This window comes from Lonchura striata, chromosome 17, assembly GCF_050655825.1.
Source record: "Lonchura striata isolate lonStrDom1 chromosome 17, ASM5065582v1, whole genome shotgun sequence".
Lineage (NCBI taxonomy): Eukaryota > Metazoa > Chordata > Aves > Passeriformes > Estrildidae > Lonchura > Lonchura striata.
Window position 1 is genome coordinate 2,853,455 of NC_140719.1, and position 24,021 is coordinate 2,877,475.

Genomic DNA, 24,021 nt, shown 5'->3' on the forward strand with positions numbered 1-24,021 from the left:
GACGCAGCAGGGCCGAGAGAGGTGGTGAGAGGAGTGGCATGGAGCATGTGAAGGGGCGAGGCGCGGGCCGAGCAGGGGCTGAATTCCTTCTCTGTGGTTTTTTAAGGGCACTTTCATGGAGTGTCAGCCCGAGAGCAGCATCTCCCACCGCTTCCACAAGAGCTGTGCCTCGCAGGTGAACGACACCAGCTACTGCCCTCACTGCGGGGAGGAGGCCTCCAAGGCCAAGGAGGTGACAATAGCCAAGGCTGACACCACCTCCACGGTGTCCCTGAGCTACGAGCAGCAGAAACCCGCCGCTGTGGAGGGCAGGGCCGACACCACCACGGGGAGGTGAGCTCGGGGGGATCTCAAACCTCCTGCCAGACCAACATTTGGTTTGAATTGGGCTCAACTTTGAGGAATGGTTGGGCTCCTCCCGATGAGCTGGGTGCTGCCTGGGCTGGCTCAGCTGCGGGAATCTGCAGGGTTGTTTTGGGTCGCTCGCTGCCCCAGAGCTGAGGCAGAGGCTCTGGAGGTTGGGGGGTTCAGGAGTTAAACCATTCCTTCCTCTTACTGTTAGGAATGGAATAATAGTGGAATTAGTTGTTGTTGTGAGGTTTGCTAAGTGACAGCCATTCCCATCTGCAGCTCCTGACTCGCACCCGTGAGAGGAGGAAAACACAAATCAAACCAGCCCTGTGTTGAACTCTGCTCTGACTTCCCATGCCATATGGGCTTGTGTAGGTGGCTTTAAGACTTGCCACATGTGCCTTGGTCTCCTGTAGCATGGAGTACATCAAGATGTAGTCAGAGGGCAGTGCAATTCCGTACTGGGCAAGTTCTTACCAAAAAAGCTGTCAAATATATTGCTTTGGGTTTTGATTTCAGTTACACTTATCTGTGTTTAAAATGCATTTGCTTTTCTTTTTTGGCATAAGAGAAACATTGTTGTGTATTTTTAATGGTTGTGCTTTGGCTATCTCTCATTTCTCCTCTTCAGTGGCACTGGGACGAGGTTGTCAGAGGAAGACAAGCCAGAAAGTTCAGCTGCTGAAGGGTTTGACATCCCTGGGTCTTCAGTTTTTCCAAAGCCTACTACTAGCTTGACCCAGGGACCAGTGAAAGAAACCCTGGAAAGTGCCCTGATTGCCCTGGACTCTGAGAAGTAAGCAAAAGACCACTGGGGTCACTCCAGTTCCCAGCAAAGTTTCTTAGCCTAGTGAAAAGGAGATTTAGCTTTTCTGGATCTTGGTCCAACTCTGAGCTTTTTTTTCTTCACTTCACTCATTAGTCATCCCCAACAGATTTGGGAGAACTGTAACAGCTCTAAATGTCTTATTGATTTCTCTGGAGGATTTCGTTTTCCACTGGCTCTTCAGCTGCAGCTGTAACTTCTGGGCTCCTGTTCACAGTAATGAGACCCAGAATGTGTTGCTGAGCAGCACTGAACAGATCCAGCCCTCACTGGAACAGGACTGCCTCGGGCTGGAGCTGGAAGTTTTAAAGACTCCTTCTGGAAATTTTTTTTCTGGAGCTGTACACTGAAGCTGTATCAGAGAATCACAGAAAGTTTGGGTTGGAAGGGACCTTAAATCTCATCCACTTCCACCCCTGCCATGGCAGGGACACCTCCCACTGTCCCAGGCTGCTCCCAGCCCCATCCAGCCTGGCCTTGGGCACTGCCAGGGATCCAGGGGCAGCCACAGCTGCTCTGGGCACCTGTGCCAGGGCCTGCCCAGCCTCCCAAGGAGGGATTTCTTTCATATATTTAATCCTAAATTTCCTGGCTTTCAGTTTGAAGCCATTCCCCGTGTCTTGTCCCTCCATCCCTTGTCCCCAGTACCTCCCCAGCTTTTTTGGAGCCCCTTCAGGCCCTGCAGGGGCTCTGAGCTCTCCCTGGAGCTTCTCCTCTCCAGGTGAGCACCCCCAGCTCTCCCAGCCTGGCTCCAGAGCAGAGGGGCTCCAGCCCTTGGAGCATCTCTATGGCCTGTCTGGATTCACTCCAGAGCTCCACGTCCTCCCCGTGTTGGGGACCCCAGATTTGGAGGCAGTTCTGCAGGTGGGGTCTCACCTGAGCACAGGGGCAGAGCTCCCCAGCCCTGCTGCCCACGCTGGGGATGAGCCCAGAGCTCTGCCAGGCCCAGGGGTGGCAGTGAGGGGTGACACTCCTGTTCTTCCCTGGGCATTAATTCTGCTCTCTCCCCGCTCCTGCAGGCCCAAGAAGCTGCGGTTCCACCCGAAGCAGCTGTACTTCTCTGCCAGGCAAGGGGAGCTGCAGAAGGTGCTGCTGATGTTGGGTAGGTGCCTCCTGCCCTGGCCTCCTGTCTGGCAGCACTCCCAGCTCCTGCCAGGCAGTGCCAGCGGCCACTTCCCAGCATGGCACCACGTCACCTTCCCATGGGGGGGGACTCGGAGCAGAGGCTCCTGTGGGTGATGTGTCACTGGGAAGGCTTCATCTCTCTGGGAAATGTGCACTGCTCCCCACGTGTGTCTGCATCTGAGCGTGGTTCCTCCACACCAGCTGGTTGTGTCCCCACAATGACCTCCATCTGGTTTGTCCCATCCCCTCTCCATGCCTGGGGTACATACTTGCATCCAGTAGAGAGGGAATAGATTTAATAGATTTCAATTTAAACCAAGACCCATCAGCAAGAAAGCAGAAGGGAAGAGCCTTCAACCATGGGGTTTGTTTTGGGGCACAGAGGTGCCTATCACCTTTGTACTGCTGAATTTGTTTCTAGCATCCAATATTCCCCAGGAACTTCCCCTTCTGAAGGACAAAATGTTTCCTCAGGATGCTTCCTTTTCACTCCAGTACTTTGCTGTACATTTTTGGATGCTCTCTGTTCTCTGTTCTTGCCCTTTATTAGTTCCTTTTCTTTTTTTTTTTTTTGTCTAGCAAGTGTTTGCTCCATTGTTCCTGTTTTCAATAGCACAGAAATGTTATTCATTGATATTTAACTACAGCCTCATCATACACAACATGTTATCATGCCCAGACATCTTTGTCTGGCTGTCAGCATCATCTGTCAGTCTCTGCACAGCTGTGGGAATCTCTGGCCAGATCCTGAGCCTGTGTGAGGAAATTCCATCCATGTCGCAGCTCTGTATTTGCAGGGGTGCAAAAAGGATCACTAATTTTAATTTCAGTTAATAGTGGTGAGACAGAGCCCAGTTGGTACAAACTCTTTGTTGTTCCCAGTTTCTGGGTTGCTTTAAACCAAGCAGCAGTTTTTCTCTTTTTATCCTCGTGTGGTGTTTGTTGTTTTTGGGATGAGTTGTGAAGCTGAGGGATGTGGCCTTTGGAGAGATAGTAATGCCTTAAAAAGGTATTGAATTTCCTGGTGTTTCTAAGCTCTGGGTCTGAGGGCTGTTGCATATTGAATGTGCAGGGGACTGCCCTGAGAGCTTTCTGGTGAAATGTGCAGTGAGACATGAGCAGGCCTGAGGATGGGCTGGGAACCCATCCTTTAAAAGCCTTTAGCTGAGACATGATTCTCCTGTTACACTTCAGTCTCTGAACTGTGCTTGAAAGTGTCTCTGCTCTGTTTTGCAGTGGATGGAATTGACCCTAATTTTAAAATGGAGCATCAGAGTAAGAGAACCCCTCTCCATGCTGCTGCCGAGTCTGGCCACGTGGACATCTGCCACATGCTCATTCAGGTCTGTCTGCACTTCCAGCCCTCAGTACAAACCATTTTCTGTGGGCTTTGATCTGCCCCACATGGAAATCAGCAGTGGAAAATCCGTCCTGTAAAAAACCTCCTCAACCCCAGGGTTTGCTGAGAGAGGAGTGGGGCAGAGTAAGGGGAGGGCACAACTGGAATTGTCCTGCTGGGCTGTTCTCCAGGCAAGGAGCAGGGGAAGATTTGGTGTGGGGCAGGTGGGGATCTGTGCCTAAGCACAGCCAGAGCTGGGCACTGCCAGATGTGCCAGCACAGCCTGATGCATGGCCACATGTGCTGCCAGGCTGCAGGAGATCTCCAAGCTCTTGGTTTTGAGCTCCAAGCCAGGTTGCTCTTGGTGATGAGGGCAGGGAGGCTCTGGAGCCTGGAAGCTGCCAGGCCCTGTCTCCCCTTCTGTCAAAACCTGAGGAGCTCCTGCAGGATTTTCCTCTGCAGCATAAACGTCTCACATGTGGAAAGGAGTGAAGGGAAGATTCAAGTTTGGTTTGTTGTCTGGGATTTGGATTCTAACTGAGGGAAGATGGTCAAAGCTGTAGGGGTGTTGTTGAGCCTGCTCCGAAACGATGTGAAGAAGAAAAATAAGCATTTAAAAAGTTCTCGTTTTTCTTTTTTGTACTGGTGTCCCTGGTCTGGAGGTGTGTTTTGTTTACTCTGTGGGATTGGGAAACCTTAAAGGGCTGCTGAGAAGGCAGCAGTGACTGGCCCTTGGAAATGATCCTGCTGGGCTGGTGCATTTCAGCACCTGGAACTCGAGGCTTTCAGGTACTGTTTGAAGGCAGCAATGGACCTTCCTGGCTGCTCTCACTGAAATTACTGCATGTGAAGACAGTGGAATGAGGAAAAGGAGCAAAACTTGTGAGATATCACAATTTAATTATCTGTAGGGTTGGTTTGTTTCCAAAGTGTTTCATCTTGTCTCTCCCTGAGGTCTGGCTTCTGCAGCAGCCCAGTGTTTGGCTGGGTATGGCCCCAGCTTGTTCCACTTGAAATGCCTCCTCTGCCCTGGTTCAAATTGCTCTGGCTGGGGGAAAGAGTCAAACCAAAGGAATTCAGTGGGAGGCACCTGAAAACAGCTCCTTGTGCCAGGTGAACCTGAGTCAGGTGCTGTGAACAGGTGTGAGCCTCACACACACCCCCTACCAAGAGCTGGGTGTCTGAGAGCTTTTGGGTTTAACTTTGGGTGCTTCCTGAGCTCAGCCCCAACCTGACATTGCCATGGTTTGGAAAGGAGTGAGGTGTTGGTTGGAGGCACTCTGGGTTGAACTGAACAGATGCTCAGAGACCTCTGTGGAACTGGTGCCACTGACTTCCACAGGAATATTTAGCCAACCCCCAGGATACTTTTTACAGCTCCTGCCTTTGTTGTCATCAGCAAGTTGTTCCTACTGCTTGTGACATTGAGAAGAGCTGGTTGTTGTAGGCTAAATGATAGACCAGGGAAAACAAAGCTGCTGGAGAAAGGAGGAGGCTGACTTTTCCAAATTGTTACACAAGCAATATATAGAAAGAAGGAGTACAAAATCTGGTAATAACAGGAGTTATTTAATACCAGCTGTTGGCTTCCTTACAGTTCCTTCCTGGCTGGGGAAGGCAGGCAGTGTGTGCTGTTTCTAGAGCAGGTGGACTTACACTGCCTTCTTTCCTCATTCTATTTCTTCTTTTTCTTCTTCTTCCCCCCTGCTTAATATGGCTAAATTTCAGGAGAAGATCTTGGTATTAAATCTCTACTCCCACATCCTTCCTCTGCTAATTGTCCTTGTCCTTGCCCTGGCCTCCCAACAGGCTGGTGCTAACATTGACACCTGCTCTGAGGACCAGAGGACCCCACTGATGGAAGCAGCAGAAAACAACCACCTGGAAACTGTGAAATACCTGATCAAGGCTGGAGCACTAGTAGATCCCAAGGTAGCAATTTATTCCTTCCCTTTTTCTCCTGAGGAAGCCTCTGTCCAACATTTCTTACGTGAAGTTTTGGGTAAAAGTGCCCAGGCTGAGTACAAATGAACTGGTTTGTCTTGGAGTGAAGGCTGGAGTTGTCATAATCTCATTTTTCTGCTGGCCATGAGCTGTTTGGGACAAGTGTTGCCACTTGTCCCTCTAGTTTGTGGCACCAAATGTCATGGGGATTTCATTTCATAGATCTTAGTGTCACAAATCCACTGCAGTGGAGCTGATTTCAGAGTTCCCTTCTCTGTAGGCTCTCATAATAAGAGTTTTGGGGTGATGTTTTAAAATAGTCTGGTAATTAGGTGTTTGCCAAGCCAGGAAAAATGACAGAGGAAGCTTTCCTTTCCAAAGGACTGATGTGTGAATTCTTGCAGTCATGCTGCAGTGGCAAAATTGAACCCCATCTTTAAACTCTACCCCTTAATTTAAACGAAAACAATAAAATGCAGCTGTCTCTTTGCCTTTAGCATGCTCTGGTTGCTTTGCAATCTTGGAAAATGCACAGACCATTTATTAGTCCCATAAATCAGATGCTGTTTGGAGCGCAGGAAGCCTCCCCATTCAAACTTACTGTCACAACCTGCTGCTCCTGGCTGGGTTTGGGAAGGAACTGGCAGCATTGCACAAGGTATCAGGTGCTGCCCAGTCCAGGCCCCAAATGGATCCTTGGGAGGCTGGTTCTGAGCTGGGAAGGGGAAAGGACAGGACGGGCACGTGTGGCTTTGTGCTGGCCACTGTCCCAGGTACCTTGGAGCAGCCCAGACATCGTCACCCGATTTATTCCTGTGGAAGAGAAAAGAGGGGAGTTTGTGCTTCTGAAGGTCAAGGGAAGGAGATAAATTCTGAGCTTGCAAAGGCAAATTAGAAGCCTCAGATCTTAGCTAGTTTATGATGTTAATTAGTTTCTTGCACCACCTCAGGCTCTGTTTGAAAGCAGCAGCATTGGTCTGGAAGCAGCTCCAGCCCTTAGCTGGGGCAGGTGTGTGCAGAGCCCTGGGACTGCAGGGCAGGGAGCTGGGTGGAGGCTCCCCAGCCCCCAGGGTGAAGCTGTTGGTCCTGTTATTAGCATGGAAAAACCCCACTCAAAACCTGAAGAAACTTTTCAATAAAACCTGCCTGCTCTCCCAGGGCTGAGGAGTTGCACTTGCTTCTTGCCCATCCAAGGGGAAAGCTGTGGAATTATTCAGCTGGAGCAGGCACATATGGGGGTGTAGAAATCTTTCTGTGTCCCCAGGAGCCCTCATGGTGCAATCCCTGACCTGAGATGTCCCTTCCTTGCTCAGAGAGTTGCTCTCTCACCCTGCAACACAATCAGCTCCATCCCAAAGCTCTCACCTCCAGCGTTGCTCCCAGGGATTTAGCTGGAAGGAGTAATTTCATTTTCAGTCTTTCATTTCCTCCTCCTGATTTCCTGCTCTCTGGGCCTTGCTCTGTGCTAAGTTCTTGGGATATGAATGCCTGATAAAAGTCAGGCTGCTGCCAGAGCTTTGGTGTGAGGGTGGGAGCATCTCCTCTCCATCATGACTCACAGCCTGTCCATCTCCTCCAGGCCTTGCATTCCCAGCTCCCAGAGGCATTTTTCCTTTTAACCTTTGGGGTTGCTTTTTATCTCCTGTCTGTGCAGATGGCTGTGAGCAGGCTGAGGACCTGGTCTCTCTGGAGAGAGACACCACAGCCCTGGACCTGCTGCCAGGTGCTGGGATAAGGCCTTGGGCTAACACAACCCAGCAAAAAAGCTGGAGGAATGAGGAATGGAGCATTTCAACTTGAGACAGAGCAATTTTTCTGATGTAAAGTGCCAACTTTGCCTGTGTAAGGGATTTTTGCTTCCCTTTGGCTCTCCAGCAAATGGAGAGGAGTGGGAAATGGGCTGTTGGAGAAGGGGCATCACTGCCAAGGTTTGGGGCTGGTACCTTCCCCAGGCTTTGCAAAGCCCTTTCCTTCTCTGCAGGGTGGCACCTCTTTGGTATAAAGCTCCCAAGCTCTGCTTGGAGCTGGCTCTGGCTCCTGCTCTCTGCCCTCCTGGCAGTGGGGTGGAGACTTTTGGAGTTCTCTGCTCCATCTGGGAACTTCTCTGCTGTTCCTGAGCATCCCTGAGGGTTTGTTCTGTGCTTGTGTGCAGGATGCTGAGGGCTCCACGTGTCTGCACTTGGCAGCCAAGAAGGGGCACTACGACGTGGTGCAGTACCTGCTCTCCAACGGGAAGATGGATGTCAACTGCCAGGTGAGGCCTTCCCTGGGGCAGGAGCTGCTTGCCCAGGTCAGGGACTCCCTCAGCACTGTGCTGTCTGCCCAGTGCTCACTCAGGTACAGTCCTGCTGCTGGGGGACACCTCCAAATCACCACAGGGTGACAATTCCGTGCCCCTCCCGTCTGCCAGGGAATGTGATCCCTCACTGACCTCAGGGAAACTCCCCTTGATTTGCAGTTTCTCCTTGGCCTTGAACTTGCTGTGGAGCCTGTTGCTCCAGGGTGTCTCTGAGCTTTTCCTGCTGGGGAATCATGGACAATGGTGTGGGATGGGCTGAGCTTGGCACTTATCACTGTGGGGTTTGCCCATTGCTGTGGGGTGAGACAGAGCTGCACCTGGGGCAAGAACAGGTCCCCAGGCTTCTCAGGGGGTTTCTGTAAGATATCTTACACACCCTGGGTGTTCCTTGTGCCTTTTGGACAGTCAGTGTACTTGAATAAGCTGGAGAGGCAGTGCCAGCCTGCTGAGCTGGAATAAACTCCAGGCTCAGCTGTGCTGCTCCCAGCCAGGCTGGGCTCTGCAGGACCTGCAGCCGTGCAGGCAGAAGGGGAAGGAGCAGACAGACAGGGGGAGGGCAGGGCTGCCTGGGGGCCACAGGAGCTGTGTGTGTGCTGTGTGTCACCCGCTGTCCCTGCCCAGGACGACGGTGGCTGGACGCCGATGATCTGGGCCACGGAGTACAAACACATCGAGTTGGTGAAGCTGCTGCTGGCCAAGGGCTCGGACATCAACATCCGTGACAACGTAAGGCTCCCCTGGAACCTCCTGCAGAAATTGCAGTCTGTGCTTAAACCCCAGACATGCCAGGTGACAGATTTTGGGCTCAGTCCATTGCCGTGATGTGAGTGAGAAGTGTCTGGTGAGAGTTTTCCTGCATTCTGAGCAGAAGTTTGGCAGCTTGTGGGATGTGCTGTCCCTGCAGCTGCTCTGCCACGACCTGTAAGGATGCTGTGTGAAATCCTCAGGCTGGACTCTGAGCCTCCCTGGTTCCCATCCCACTGTGCTGCCCCTGGACACTGCACCAGGCAGATCCCCTTCAGTCCAGACTTACCAGCTCCGTGTTTGTCAGGCCAGTGACTCTGGCTGTGGGTTAGGGGCACCCTGTGTGCCTTCTGGGGGGAATGAGCTCCTGTTTGTGTTTCTGGATGGGCTGAGCACTCTGCCAGCAGCTATCAAAGCCTGGCTTTTCCTGGGCATCCCTGGCACAAAGCTCTGATGTGTCCAGAGCATGGCCAGGCTAGCAGCTCAGGCTGGATCTGCCCTTCCCCTCCCTAAATCCTGCTCCAGTGGGACAAACTCAGTGCTTGAGTCACTGGAGCTCCGTGGGACCCCCAGCGCTGCCTGTGGGGCTGTGCCAGGTGCTTTCCCAGGGATTTACAGGGAAATAGAGAAGATACAAAGAGATACTGTCTGCTTTATTTCCAAGCCTTCTTCAGGGGAATCATGGTATCAGCACTGCTCCTCTCTTTTCCTTATACTATGTTTATCTTTTGTTTCGTGGAGTCTCTAAGGATTTTGAAGTGAGGTGTCTCGTCCCATTCCTGGAAGTGTCTAAGGCTAGGTTGGACAAGGTTTAGAGCAACCTGGGAATAGTGGAAGGTGTCCCTGTCCATGGCAGGGGGTGGCACAGGATGAGCTTTGAGGTCTCTTCCAAACTGAACCACAGCAAACCCCTCTGAGTTTCTGTGATTGTGTGGTCTAACCCCAGCCAGGCACCAAGCCCCTCACAGCCCCTTGCTCACTCCCCCACCAGTGGGGAGAGAATCAGAAGGGTAAAAAGTATAAAAAGGCTTGTGGGTTGTGATACAGTTTAATGGAAAAGCCAAAGGCACACACACAAGCAGAACAAAACAGGGAATTCATTCCCTGCTTCCCATGGTTGGGCAGGTGTTCAGCACCTGCAGGAGAGCAGGGCCCCACCCATGGAACAGTGATGTGGAAGACAAAAACCATCACTCCAAACATCCCCTTTCATCATTCTTTCCCCACTTTTTATCCTGAACTGATGTCAGGTGGTCTGGAATATCCCTTTGCCTGCCCTGCTGTGTCCTCCCAGCTTTCCATGTCCCCCAGTCTCCTCCCCAGTGTGGCAGCAGGAGGACCAGAACAGGCTCTGTGTCAGCCCTGCTCAGCAGTGACATCTCTGTGTCCCCAGCCCTGGGTTCAGCACAGCCCCACACCAGCCACTGGGAGAAATATTAACTCTATCCCAGCCAAACACAGCACACTTAGATGGTTCCCAGTTCCCAGGCAGGTCTGGATCCAATCTGTTCCTAAAAGGAGAAGTCAAGGTGAGAGGGGGCTTTTTGGGCTGTTACATCTGCTTGCTGACTGAACAAAACTGTCTCTTTGATCTGTCACAGCTTCAAGATCACACATTAATGATGAACATCAAATCAACTCAGTCAACAATTGACTTGAAAGAGAGCTGTGCTCTTAACAGCTGTGTGTGTGACACATCTATCCTGGACCTGCAGCTGGGGTGTCCTGGTGGATGTGGTTAAGGACAAATGTCACTGGTGCTGGGAAACATCCTGCTTTGGGAGAAATGCTTTGATTGTGCTGATGCTGCTTTTTAGGCAGGAGCAATGCAAAGCAGAGACCAGTGCAGGTGTCTGTGACCTGTGTGAGCTGCAGCATGTGGGTGCAACCCACAGGATGGATGTTTTCTGTAGACTGTGTGGGGTTTTGCTAGATGATACTGTAAAGGGAAGCAGGAGCTGGGTAGAAGAGTGTCTCCCTCTCCCTGATGTGTGGCAGTAGCTCCCTATTTAAGGCAGGACCTTAATTTACATGGTAACAGCTCAAACACTCCAGCAGCAGCTTTGTTTTTGCTTTAAAAAGAAGGAAAAAGAGGGAATAGCTGGGTGATCATTACTATCATTTCACTGTTGTCATCGACATCTTTAGAGCCTGTCATGGGGAAGGGATCGACGTGTGCTGCAAATTGCAGTGTAACAGAAAACAGGATCATCCCTTAAAATATCTCCTTCAGAAAGATGAGTGTTCAGCTATTTCCAGTGCTGCTAGTGAGAGATGGGTACATACAGTATTTAAGAGATGCCTGGAGTCAGATTGATTGCTTAGCCCATGGCTTCTGGTTCTCTTTTTGGTGCCTTCACGTACCCTATGTGCTCTTTTTCTCCTTAATTTCATGCTGTGCTCTTTTTCTCCTTAATTTTGCAGCTCTGGGAGGCACAGTGGCTTTCCTGGCTGTTGGACCTGGGGAAACCCAGCATCCAGCCTTTTCCAGCATGTTTGTTCATGTCTGTCACCTCTTTCCTGGATTGATCTAGATTGGTTTGTGGCTCAGAGACTGACGAGCTGTGTGTGTGTAGGGAAGGTGATGGATTGCCTTGTGTGCAGCCTCCCCATCCTTGGTGTGCAGAGGTGGATGGAGTGAGAACTCCCTGTTTGGCTGCTCTGAGGTTTCCCTGTCCATCCTGGCATTCCCAGCCAGCCAGAGCAGGGTGGGGATGGCAGCCACACACTGAACGCTGCAGGTGCAGAGCTGAGGAAGGAACCCCCAAAGCCATGGGGGTTTTGTTTTAAACAATCTCCTCTCCGTTTTCTTTCCCTCCAGGAGGAAAACATTTGTTTGCACTGGGCTGCTTTTTCTGGCTGTGTTGACATAGCTGAGATCCTGCTGGCAGCAAAGTGTGACCTGCACGCCGTGAACATCCACGGGGACTCGCCCCTGCACATCGCGGCACGAGAGAACCGCTACGAGTGTGTGGTGTAAGTGCACTGCTCACCCTCCCTGCCCCCTGGCTGCTGCCTGGCAGGCTCAGGAGAGCCTCTCAAGTGTCTTTGGTCTTTACACACAGCCCAGAATTGGGATGGAGGGCTTGTTTTTCTCCCAGGGGTGAGGGGTGTGAGGTACCAGCTGCTGCCAGAGCTGCTCAGAAAATGTGGCGTGTTTTGGAGTCTGAGGGGCTGTGCTCAGCCTGGGCTTCCCAGCAGGAAGGTGTCAGGCTTCCTTGATTAAAGCTTTTTTTTCCCCACCACTAGCATGGTAACAAGGTGCCCTGTTACCTTTGTTTTATTGCTTCATCCCTGCTCTGAATAAAGCCATCATGTTCTCACCAAAAGCTGGTGAGTATAAACAAGGGCCAAGTCCACCACCAGTTTTCTATGGGGCTCTTCCATTTCCAGCCTGCTCTTCCCACTCCATATCTTTCCCTGCCAGAGAGAGTTTCAAGCCTGCCTGAAGTTAGGCTGGTACCAGCAAGGTACCTGAAGCAAGGCAAGGTTTGCCCAGAGCTCTCATGGGTGCCCAGAGCTTCTGTCAGAAGGATTCACTGAACCATGCTTAATAAAGCAAACTCAGGTGATTATTCACTACTACAGATTCTTCCTCGTCCCTTAAGGGCTGGCTGGAGGATGTGATTCAGCTTGTTTTCCCCTTGCCTGGTTTCTCCTGGGGAATCCTTATCCTTCCTTGCTGTTTTGCAGTCTCTTTCTTTCCCGTGGCTCGGATGTCACTTTAAAGAACAAAGAGGGTGAGACCCCGCTCCAGTGCTCCAGCCTTAACTCTCAGGTCTGGGTGGCCCTACAGATGAACAAGACTCTCAAAGAATCTTCTTCTGAGAAGCCTGCCCAGATAGAGAAGGTGGTGAGCAGGTGAGAATAGGGCTGGCTTTGCTTTTGGGTCATGAAATGGAGCCCTCGCACAGGGAAGGCTGGGGGCCCGGTTTGAGAAAGAACTGTGTACCTTCTTAAACTGGTGTGAAGGTCAGTGTGAGCTCAGCAAGAACTAAGCCCATGCTGATTCAGTCCATGGTTTGCAAATTCATCCTCCAAATGGAAATCCACACAAGCACAAAGAGCCATCTGTAAGGCAGGGTGGGAAAACACAACCTCTGTTCTAGTCTGAATGGCTTTGAGTGCTCAGTGCTCCAAGGCAGTGATTGTGCCCCAGGATGGCATTTGAATGGCCCCTTGTCTGGGGGGCTTTCCTTCTGTGACAATTCTTTCTCCATGACAGAGACATTGCCCGGGGCTACGAGAGGATCCCCATTCCCTGTGTCAATTCCGTGGACAGTGAGCCCTGTCCCAGCAATTACAAATACGTGTCACAGAACTGTGTCACCTCCCCAATGGACATTGACAGGAATATCACTCATTTACAGGTGAGGGATTATGCTTTCTTCTCTTCTGGGCTCTGCAGTGCTCCTCAGAACAGATTTGGCATTCCAGATGGGAATGTTGAGTCCTGATATTGCCATCAAATTCCAGCTAAGGTTGAATGTCTCACCTCCAGCTCTTGTTGTAGGAGATGGGATTTTGATTTTCTTCAGTTTTGAGGCTTAAGCTGAGCTCTGTGTTCAGCTGTAGCATTGGCCATCTGGTGCTGGCTGATGTGGCTCCCATTTACCCTTGTCCTCTCTTCTGAGGCTGCAGAGTTGGATTTGTTGGGAGACCTTCCCCATGCTGCCTTCCCATGGACTGCAGCAGCCAGGCCGAGGTCTTGGCTGTGATCCTGCAGTCCTGGAAGGGCTGGGTGGGAAAGCAGAGAAAGTTCAGGGTGAGGGTGAGGCCACAGCTCTGAGGTGACTGAAGTGACCTTTCCTGGGCCAGTCCCTTCTGTGCAGGAGCCTGGTGGCAGGGCTGTGCTGGCTTGGGGATGCTGGAGAAGCATCAGCTGGAGACAACTGCATCATTTCCCAGCTCTGGTCCCTCCTTGGAGATTTCCTTGTCTTCAGGTGTGGAGAACAGCTCACAGGGCATGGGGGAGGGTTACAACAGGGTTACAACAGGGTTACAACACCCTCCCCTGAGCAGTGAGACTGGCTCAGAATGAGATCCTTCGTGCAAGGCAGAGTCCTTTGGTGCTCATTGCACACAGAAATAAACAATGGAGTAGAACTGGCACTGATTGGTGAAGCTGGTGATCCCTCTGGCCCAGGAGCTGCAGCAGGAGGAGGAGATGTGGTTTCCTGACCCAGTCACCAGTTGCAGTCTCAGTTGTGTGAGTGGTGTGGAATTAACCCTTTGCTTCTCTTGCAGTATTGTGTCTGTATAGACGACTGCTCCTCCAGTAACTGCATGTGTGGCCAGCTCAGCATGCGCTGCTGGTACGACAAGGTGAGGACACACAGCCCCCTCCTGGCTCACACCAGGGCCTGGGAGATGAATTTTGCCTAATTCAGTTCCTTGCACAACTCAAAGCCAGGTTGGACAGGGCTTGGAGCAACCCTGCTCCAGTGGGAGATGTCCATACCCATGGAAGGGGTTGAGATGAGCTGAGCTTTAAGGCCCCTTCCACCCCAAACCATTCCCTGTTTCTGTAAATCCAACTCCTTTCTTCTTGACTTAAAATGCCTGAAGTTATAGTCTCAGCTCTGAGACGTGATAATCCAAACTGCCTGCTCAGGGCAGCTTTTCTTGTGTTATTTATTTGTGTTCCTCTCGTGCCAACTGAGCCATTAATTACATCCATGTGATAGGGAGCATTTAATAATCCAAGCGTGAAATCAGCTTCCATTTCAGAGCAACGTGGAAAGTGCTGTAAGATGTAAACAAAGGGAGGGGAGTAGAAAGAGAATTTTTTTAATCTGCTTTTATTTATTGTTATTCTTCTGGATGAAGGCAGAGTAAAGATGTTTTCACTGCCACGTTGGCAGAAGTCAGGTGTGTTTTGGGTAAATGCTTCCACTCTCCAGGGAGGTTTTGAGATTCGTCTTTGGACAGGTGCTACAAAGATGAGAAGTTCTGTGAATCTCTGCAAGTTTCTCCCAGGAGGAGTGTTGGTATCTTTACTGGTTTTGTAGCCATTTTATTTACACATTAATAGGTGATTGCACCTCTCAAGCCTTAAAAGCCAAATTTGTTAAATATGATAAATTGAATCCATCACTTCCTTAACTCTGTTTGTTGATAAATAACTGAGTTGAAGGTTTTTTTGGGAGTGTTATTTAGGAAGGTAGTGTGATTCACAGAACTTGGGTGTACTGGCCTTGGACTCTGCAAGTTCAGGCTTTATTCCAGAGGCAGACTAAGCAGCCACTCTCCCCTCCAGCACAGCAAATGGCAATAATGATGATGATGCACACCAATTTTCTGCACAGCACTAGGAGTGTTTTTTTAAATGCTGTGTAGGGTGATGGCAGGCAGCAAAAATCAAAATTCTCTGGCTGTTTGTCAGCTGTGGGTGACAGTGGTGACTCTGCTGCTGTCAGGGTAGAGCAAAACCCCTGCAGAACCTGAGCTCTGACGCTGGGTTTGGGGAGCCTGGGGCATCACTTCACCTGGGGCTCTCTGGCCTGTTTTTACCCTGGGGGGAATTTCTGCCTGTGGTTTTGGGGATCCCAGGAGCAGACAAATAACCCAATCTGGGGCGGTTCTCTCCTTCAGGATGGCCGACTCCTGCCTGAGTTCAACATGGCTGAGCCCCCCCTGATCTTCGAGTGCAACCACGCGTGCTCGTGCTGGAGAACCTGCAGGAACCGCGTGGTGCAGAACGGCCTCAGGTGGGCACGAGGGGCAAACACAGCTGCTCTGAAATGTCTGTACCCCAAACCCATGAGCCTTCTGCCTCTCAGCTTCCCCATAATCCCACAAAACCCAGCATGGAAGCTGGAGCTGGTGGGATGGAAGTGGGTTCCTGCATGCTGCCAGTGGGAATGGAGCAGCAGTGGGTTGATGAGCTCAATTAACATCTCAGTTAATATCTGCAGCCTGCCCATGGCACCATCAGGTGGGAACTGCAGTGTTCTTTCATCAGCTGACCATAAAACATACAAATGGCTTGTGGATTTGCATGCACAGCCCAAGTGTGTCTCGGGGAGAGCTGAGAAGGACATGACAGCAACAGAGCTGCAGAATCTGAATTGAGGAGATCTTGTAAACCAGTACTCTAGATTAGAAATACAGGCCAGCATGCCCAGACTTGGCTGCTTAAAATTTACAAGTTCTTGGCACGATTCCCACTGAGTTGGATACCTGAATGCCTGTTGGCCTTGCTGCTCCAGGTTAGGCTGCTGGGATTTTGGTGCTTGGCTAAAAATGTCAATGTTTTGGTTTGGACTGCTATAGAGGAGTTTGCCACTGCACTAAGTTCAAAGGTATCCCACTGGGAAAAAAACCCCAACTTTTTAGAATTTCTTTGTAGTGCTGACAACACTCTTTTTGCAAGCTTTGTAGTTGCAATGACATTTTGCACTGTTAAAAATAAGCAGGGAAGAAACTTGATGTGTTTCTTCAGAACTTTACCTCTCTCTGGTTTTCCCTGCCAAGCTCCGGTGCCTCCGTGGGTGTTTTTTCAGGAGCTGTACAGATAGAGCTGTTGCTTTTGCATTTTTTGCCTTGCTGAAGTTTTTTCTTTTTTTTTTCTGAAAGATGGGAAGGGCTAGGAACCCAACATGAGCTGAGGAGAGCAGCTCTGCTGGGAAGGAGGGTCAGGTGCTGGGCAGAGCTTGTGGTCCCTGGGGTGGCAGTGGGCAAGGCTCCTGCCTTGGGGCTGCAGCTGACACAGGGGTGCTGCTGCTTTGTTTTCAGTGCTTCCTTTATCAGATTGGCTCCAAATTAACTCTGCCTGGCAGAGCACACGTATCCAGCTGGCAGCCTGGCCCAGCTCAGCTGGCAGGCTCAGCTCAGCCACGGCCCCACTGCCGCCGGTGCTGGCTTCAGAGCAGAGCCCAGATCTGAGCTCTGATGGACAAGCCAAAAGCTGGGGGCCTTCCCCAAGCCCCAAACCCAGTGTTAGACCCTGCTTCTCTGAGAGCAATCACTCCCCTGAGGTCATGGTTTGTCCTGGTGAAGCTGTGGGCAAACAGGATAAAATTCACATCCCTTGGTTTGAGCTGACAGTGCAGGAAGGAGTGGGTGTGGGGAAGAGAAGTACTGGGAAAAGCAACAGGGTGAAGTTAAGGTGAGCATCAGATTTCACTTAATTCCAATAACAGCGTTGCTGAGAGTGGGTTTTGGTTCCCTCAGGGATAGAACAAGCTTTTCCTAGCCCTGGAGACTGTTCATCCTGCACTTAACTCAGGTTCTGGCTGAGCAGGAGGCAGAATGACTTACAGGATTGTTTCTCTGCCTATAAGCCCCATCAGTAAAATTCCACAGAGCAGCTATTACACCAAGAAGTCTCAAGTTGCAGCTTTTCTTTCTTGTCTTTCAGCCAGGCAGCTGGATATGATGGAATTGCTGAATGCCCTGGCTTTGGCAGAGGGCAGAGGGGTCAGAGCACTTAGCTCAAGGTGTTCTTTAGTCCCTGGGAGATCCCTGCCTTCCTCCTCAGCTGTAAATCCCCTTCCACCTTCCCTGCTTCCTCCAGGGCTGTGTGGAGGGGAAGGAAATGCTGCTGGTGGGATCCTGATAGCCTCTGTAAATCATCATCACACAGAGCACCCACCCTGTCCCCTCTTCCCCAGCCCCTTGGTGTGCACCTGGGCAGGCAGAAGGGGCTGACTGGCACTTGTCCCTTGTCTCTGGGCTGTTTCCATGCCAGCATCTGTCCACAGCTGGGAGCTGTGGGAGTGGAGCATCCCTGCAGGGTGAGAATGGGAGGGTGAATATTAAAATCCTCTGGGAGTGTGTGCTGATGGAAGGTGCTGGCTTTTTGCTCATCTCTCCATGAAAATTCATTCTTTCTATGGAGTGCTGTCATCAGTGTGGCTTCATTTCCTCTTTTCCTCTTTTCCAGGACTCGGTTGCAGCTTTACAGGACACAAAAGATGGGCTGGGGAGTGCGGACGATGCAGGACATTCCTCTGGGAACCTTTGTCTGCGAGTAAGTTGTGCAGCTTTCACCATCCCAGCAACCCAGCACTTCCCAAATCCTTTACTGAGTGAGTTGTGCAGCTTTCACCATCCCAGCAACCCAGCACTTCCCAAATCCAGCACTGAATTGTGCAGCTTCCATCATCCATTCCCAAACCCAGGAGTAAGGTGTTTAGACTTCACCATCCTAGCAACCCAGCACTTCCCAAATCCAGCCCTGAGTGAGCTGAGCAGCTTTCACCAGCTCCAGCACTTCCCAAATCCAGCCCTGAGTGAGCTGAGCAGCTTTCACCAGCCCAGCAACCCAGCACTTCCCAAATCCAGGAGTAAGTTGTGCAGCTTCCATCATCCCAGCAACCCTAGCACTTCACCAGGTCACACATGGTTTGCTTCCCTTCAAGGAGAGGTTTTCATGTAAATCAGGTTGGCATTGAGCTCAGCTGCCTGCCCTCAGCCAGAGGTTTCCTGACTCCATTTCCTGCTGTCTGTCCTTCTTTTCATAGTGTGGAGCTTTCTCCATTGCCCTCTGTTTTGCTGGGATCTGTGCTCAGCTCTTCTCCGTTTGAAACACAAGTGATGGGGGAAAAACATTTTTGGGTTTTGCTGCAAAATGTGCTCAACTCCCATGTTTGCCACAGATATGGGACACTGCAGGCCAAGGCAGTGGAACAACTTCCTCTGCTTCAATCCTGACTTCTCCAGAGGTTTTCCAGTGTCACAGCTCTGGCTTTAGTCTGATTCAGCAAAACAAGGAAGCACTTGGGGTGAAGCACATGTTTTGGCCCTGAGTCAATAAAGTACTTAGGCACAGAAATGTTCAGATTTATGTCAAGTGAAAAACCTGTCATCAGACCCCACAGTTTGAGGTTCAAGTTGTATATGTACTTTATTAAATAGTTTGGAAAGTGTTTCCTTCATTGCAATATTACAGTGACTGAGCATCTACTAAATTAGGCTGCACTCATGTCCATCCTGGAAATGGGTGCTGGTGGTTTTTAGAACTAGTTATTGATGTGTTATGGAGTTGGGTGGGGGATTGAGGAAGATTATTGCAGTATTTAAAACTAAAAATAAAGAAAAAGATAATTGGCCAAGTATTTCTTCTGTGTCAGGAGCTGCCAGCTGCTAAAATATTTTTTTAGAGATAAAGCCAAAAGCTGCTGTCTCTGGGGCCTGTCCTTATGCAGGGCTGTCCCTAAGTGCCACAGGTCCCAGAGGTGTGGTGCAGGGCCAGGAACAGGCCAGAGCCTGTGAGTAACTGCTCCCAAGGAGAAAAGGCAGTGGCTTCAGCAGGTGCTGCTGGGATGCCAGCACACAGGAGGAGCAGGCAGCGAGGGGGCAGCCCAGGGAGGGGGTGATGAACACAGACACTGCAGAGCACGTGGGGCTGAGGGGGTGCAGATCCCACAGCCTGGCTGCCCCCAGCCTTGCCAGGAGCTGCTGGCACTGCTTCACTGCTGGGTACTATCTCCGTTAGCTAAATGAGCTGCTTACTAAATAGCTGAGCTAATTAATGTCGTGCCCGTGCACATTCCTGCTTTGTCACACACTCATTTTCTCACTCATCAAATTCAAGCCCTCGGCTCCATGGGTCCTTCCTGTGATTCTCTATGAGCATCCCATAGACCTGTTCCTTCCTTTCCTCCTCTCTGGAAAGCAGCCCCAGTGCTGGCAGTGCTTGGGGCTGCCAGGACAGAGCAGATCCCAGCATCAGCTTCTCTGGAAGAGCATTTTGTGTTAAACATTTGGATTAGAGCCCTGGGTGGGCAGTTGCTGTGTCCTGTGGTTATTGCTCAGCTTTGGAAGGATGATTGTATTGGTGTGACCTTTATCTTGTAACTCTTCACAGGCACCAGGAGAGGCTGAGGGAGCTGGGAAGGGGCTCAGCCTGGAGCAAAGGAGGCTCAGGGGGACCTTGTGGCTCTGCACAGCTCCTGACAGGAGGGGACAGCCGGGGGGTCGGGCTCTGCTCCCAGGGAATCAGTGAAAGGACAAGGAAAAATGGCCTCAAGCTGCACCAGGGGAGCTTCAGATCAGAGATGTGAAAATGGCTTTTTGCTGAAGGAGTGATCAGGCACTGGCCAGGGAGCTGTTGGAGTCACCACCTCTGGAAGTGTTCAAAAGGCATCTGGAAGTGGCAGCTGGGGACGTGGTCTGGGTGATGTTGGTGGTGCTGGGTTCATGACTGGACTCAATGGTCCCGAAGGTCTTTCTGAACCGTGATGATTCTGTGACTCTGTAGCTGCCTCCTGTCCCTTCTGCACAGCCCTGGAAGCAGCAGCTTGGCAAGGGTGATGCCTCAGGTTTCAGCTTTTCTATTTTTCACATTCTCTGCTGCTTTAGTCTGTGGGTCTGGGCTTCACATGAGGGGATGCTGAGCTCTGCACAGAGCAGGGAGACAAAACAATTCCTGCTCCAGCTGGGCACCAAGGACAAATGATCCAAATCTCAGCCCAGGAGCACAAACACCGTGGGCTGGAGAGAGAAAAACAAGCAGGATGGGACTGCCTGGGCTGAAGCTGGAATGGGACAATGAACTCCAAGGTGCCAATGGAGCAGAACTGATCCCAGGGAGAGCCCCCGGGAGCACTCGTGCATTTTGGGACCATTTTGGGTCATTTGGGTGCAGCCCTGGCTGGGCTCTGGTGCTGCCCAAGGTGGATCCATGGAGGAGATCCTTTGGATAAATCCCTGCTTTGTTCTGTAGCTCTGTCCAGCCTCTGTTCCAGGGCAGCCCTCACAAGGGGAGGTGTGACAGTGCCACCCTCCTGTCCCACAGGGCTCTCATGGAGCCTCCAGGCTCTGCAGCCCCTCAGGGCTGTGCTCATGGGCAGGTTTCTCCCTGGCCTCAGAATTTGGTGCTGTTCAGAAGCTGCTGTTGCTCACCCTGTGCTGCTGCTGCTGTGGGTTGGGTTGAATCTGTTCTGTTCATGCCTGGTTGGTAGGTGGTGGAGCTGCTCCTTGTGCAAACAGCACAGCTGCTGCTGACTTTTGTTGGAGAGGCTGGGAATTAGTGGGATGCAGAAACCAGAGGATCTGGTCTGTTCCTTTTGCATCCATTTATGGTTTTTGAATACTTGCTTTCTGTTCCAGTGGTGCTTTAGGAAGGTACCAGCTGCATCAAGCCAGGTGTTTGTCTTCAGGCAGAGAAGCCCCAGGCCTCCTGTCTCCCACATCCTGTGGCAAACACTGGAGCCTGTGCTAGGGACTGCTCCTTGCTCTGGGTTTTTGCACAAAGTCCCCTGTGATCACAGAATCATTAAGGTTGGAAAAGCCCTCCAAGATCATCTGTCCCAAGCTCACTCGAGGCTGTTGGAGCAGTGATGGGCAGCCCTGGGAAGCTCTGGGATGGAGTTATTTGCCATCAGTGTGCTGAACATCCTGCTGGGGAGAAAGACACTGCCTTGACCACAGGAGTTCTTAAATGAAGGGGCTCCTGCTGGTTTTTGGGAGGAACATGCACCTCTAGCACACCCTTCCCTAACTTTGGGCCTGGAAAAGCAGGGACCTGTTAGTAACTTTGAACAGCCTGGAAAGGAAATGAGTTACAGGAATAGGCTTGAAAGGAGCATTAAACCAACGATTTTTAATTTGATTGTGGTATTTTATTTCATGGAATTATAAACCTGCAGTGGCTGTCCCTGGGCAAGGGCCTCTTTGAGCAGAATTATTCAGCTGTTCTCAGCTGCTGCTGCCTGCTGGGCCTTTCCACAGCAATTTCCCTTCCTCTCTGGCCACCTTTCTATGCTTTAGGCCTCCAAGGAGTGGGTGATTTCCAGTAGTGGAGCAGTGAGGGCAAACAGGAGGCTCCCAGCCAAAAATCCCTGGTCACAGAGTGCAGAGATCCTCTCCAGGCTCATGTTTCCTGGCTCTCCTCCTCCCCAGCCTGGGAGTTAAATGCTGCCTTGAGCCCTGGAGGATTGGAGGCAGTTGTTTAACACTTGGAATATGCCTGAGGGCTGCAGGAATGCTGTGAGAGCAACTGCTGGCTATGGAAGTTCTGTTGATGCTGCAAAGAATATTTATCCATGTGGTGAATCCTTTGCTTGAAATAATCACTGTTTCACTGCAGGCTTGGAACACTTATATACTAACCTCACAGAAACACAGACTGGGGTGGGTTGGGAGGGACCTTAAATCCCATCTCTGCTATGGGCTGGGACACCTTCCACTATCCCAGATTGCTCCAAACCCTGGCCTTGGACACTTGACAAGCTGTTGTGCTGCTGTTTTTTTCTCAGACCCTCCCTCAGTCCCTCCACTCTGAGTTTCTTCCTTTGACTAAAGCAGCTCAGGGCAGGAAGTGTTGAACCTTGACTGTCGGAATCTGAGGTATTGATGATCCTGAGATTGTAGAAAGTCTCTGTCTGTCAGCCCCTGCCAAAGCAGAAGCCATAATTGGTCTGTGCTGGTTTCCAGGTTGTTTATTCTGTTTATCTCTCACATGTTCTGCTGCCCTGCCCAGCTCTGTCCTGCAGGGCAGCGTGTGGGGCTCTGCCCTCAGTGGGATGTTACAAACATTAAATACCAGAAACTCCCTGGGCTGGATTTACAAGAACGTGCCAATATCTGTCACCTACGTTGGACAGTGTGTCCCCAGCCTGAACCAACAGAAAAATGCCAACACCACAGTGAGACATGGAGGGCATGAAGAAGGAGAAAAAGGACAAGGCACACCCAATTTCCTCCATCTTGTCCCCTTTGGACCCCTAATCTAGAATCCTAAAATTTTACTTTTGCACCCATGCCACACTTAATTATGACTTATATCAAACACTCAGAGCTTGTAATTCATCCTGTAAGGTTGAAAACTCTTTTCCATGGACAGAGATCACAGCCAGTGTCTCTGGGGGCTCTGTCCAGGTTGGTTCCTGACCCCTGCCAGGGTCCCAGACCTGCCAGGGCAGCCAGAAGGAAGCTCTGGATTCCCACAGTTGACAGTCCAAAACCAATTAAAATGGAAACAGGGAGACAGAGGTGGGAACACCAGTGCTGTGGGAACTCCTGCAGCAAGGGGGTTTGCATCAAACCCAGATCTCTCTGGCTGTGTGGTCCTTCTCAGCAAGCCCAGGCCAAGCAGCACCTGCCTCATTCTCCGTGGAGGACCTGCCTGTGTCCTGGTTTTACAACAGGGTGGCTGTGTCTGGGACCACAGCTCACATTTATCCTGGTTCAGGAGGGATTTAGAAGGGATGCAGGGATCCTGCCACGTTAGGTTAGACCTAAGACTTATAAACCAAAACTTTTGAAGTTGTGTAGCCTATAATTGCTCAAAATATCCTGGGAAATGCATGAGGGGCAGACACAAATGTTTTGTTTTAGGGTGTGAACAGCATGAGCACTGCAGTGGCTGTGGGACAGCCTGAGTCTGACCAGGAACTTCAGGAGACTTGGATTCATGTGTTGATCTTGGCCAACAGAGAGATTTGCAAAAGGAAACTTAGTCCTCCGGAGAAAATAAATAAATTTTAATATTAAATAGGTTTTAATATCATTAATGTAATTTAAAATATTATTTAAGTGTTGCTCTGAAGAGGTGGAGTTTGGAGCCGGATTCTCACTGCTGGGAGTTAACAGAGCTCAGTTTGGTGGCTTGGAGCTGGCCAGCACTGTGGCTGTGGCTGTCCATCTGTGCCCGGGCTGCATTTTGGGCTGTTTCTCTCTCCCCAGAAAGAGGTGTTGGAACCTGTGATGACATTGCTGCCTGTCCCTGTGCCCACAGTGTCAGCATTCAGGAGCACACATAATCACAGGATATGATTATCTGCAGGTGCTTTTATTGACAGCTCTGGGATCAGGGGTACAAACCCAAATCTGACTCCAACACAGCTTTCGAGCTGAACATATTTTATATTACATCCTTATATAACTTACATATTATTAAACTCATATTGTTCTATTGTATACATTGACATGAGTTTCTCATGATCTTTCTTAGGCCCCTGACCACAGTTTCTCATGATTATTCTTATGATTAAACAGTAATTATATATAATTACTAAACAATCATCACATCTAACAATTATATCATTTATCATGTACTAGCTACACAGGTGCAGTTCTAGCAAGTACAAGTTCTTCATGTGCTTAGGGTGTTTATTTTTCCAGGGCCTACTAAGCTTATTTTTCCTTTTAACCCTAAATCCCCATGATTTTAAAACCCTTTTACTATCAACAGGTACGTTGGGGAGCTGATCTCCGACTCCGAGGCCGATGTCCGGGAGGAGGACTCCTACCTCTTCGACCTGGACAACAAGGTACTGTCTGCAGTGTCCAACCAGACAAACCCCAGGCCCTGACTCCTCCAAAGAGCCCAGAGGATGATTGTCTCCATCTTGATGTGCAGCAAAACCCTGCAGAGAGCACAGCTGCTGTGCTTTAGTGGAAAGGTGGTTGAGGTGAGAGTTAGGGCTGCTTAAAAGGGCAGCA

General features: G+C 50.6%; 1 protein-coding gene across 39 annotated transcripts in view; it reads left to right on the forward strand.

Annotated features, from left to right (window-relative positions):
• The window catches only part of EHMT1 (euchromatic histone lysine methyltransferase 1), a 121,259-nt gene that overhangs the window by 92,518 nt on the left and 4,720 nt on the right, over positions 1–24,021 (forward strand). For all 39 annotated transcript variants that reach the window (XM_085593761.1, XM_085593763.1, XM_085593762.1 and 36 more), the window contains 14 exons: positions 107–333; positions 983–1,147; positions 2,197–2,279; positions 3,539–3,645; positions 5,451–5,573; positions 7,738–7,839; positions 8,506–8,610; positions 11,450–11,604; positions 12,322–12,489; positions 12,854–12,998; positions 13,876–13,953; positions 15,223–15,338; positions 17,516–17,602; positions 23,771–23,849. In XM_085593761.1, the coding sequence (XP_085449887.1) occupies positions 107–333; positions 983–1,147; positions 2,197–2,279; positions 3,539–3,645; positions 5,451–5,573; positions 7,738–7,839; positions 8,506–8,610; positions 11,450–11,604; positions 12,322–12,489; positions 12,854–12,998; positions 13,876–13,953; positions 15,223–15,338; positions 17,516–17,602; positions 23,771–23,849 (1,740 nt within the window). The remainder of the gene's footprint in view (positions 1–106; positions 334–982; positions 1,148–2,196; positions 2,280–3,538; positions 3,646–5,450; positions 5,574–7,737; positions 7,840–8,505; positions 8,611–11,449; positions 11,605–12,321; positions 12,490–12,853; positions 12,999–13,875; positions 13,954–15,222; positions 15,339–17,515; positions 17,603–23,770; positions 23,850–24,021) is intronic.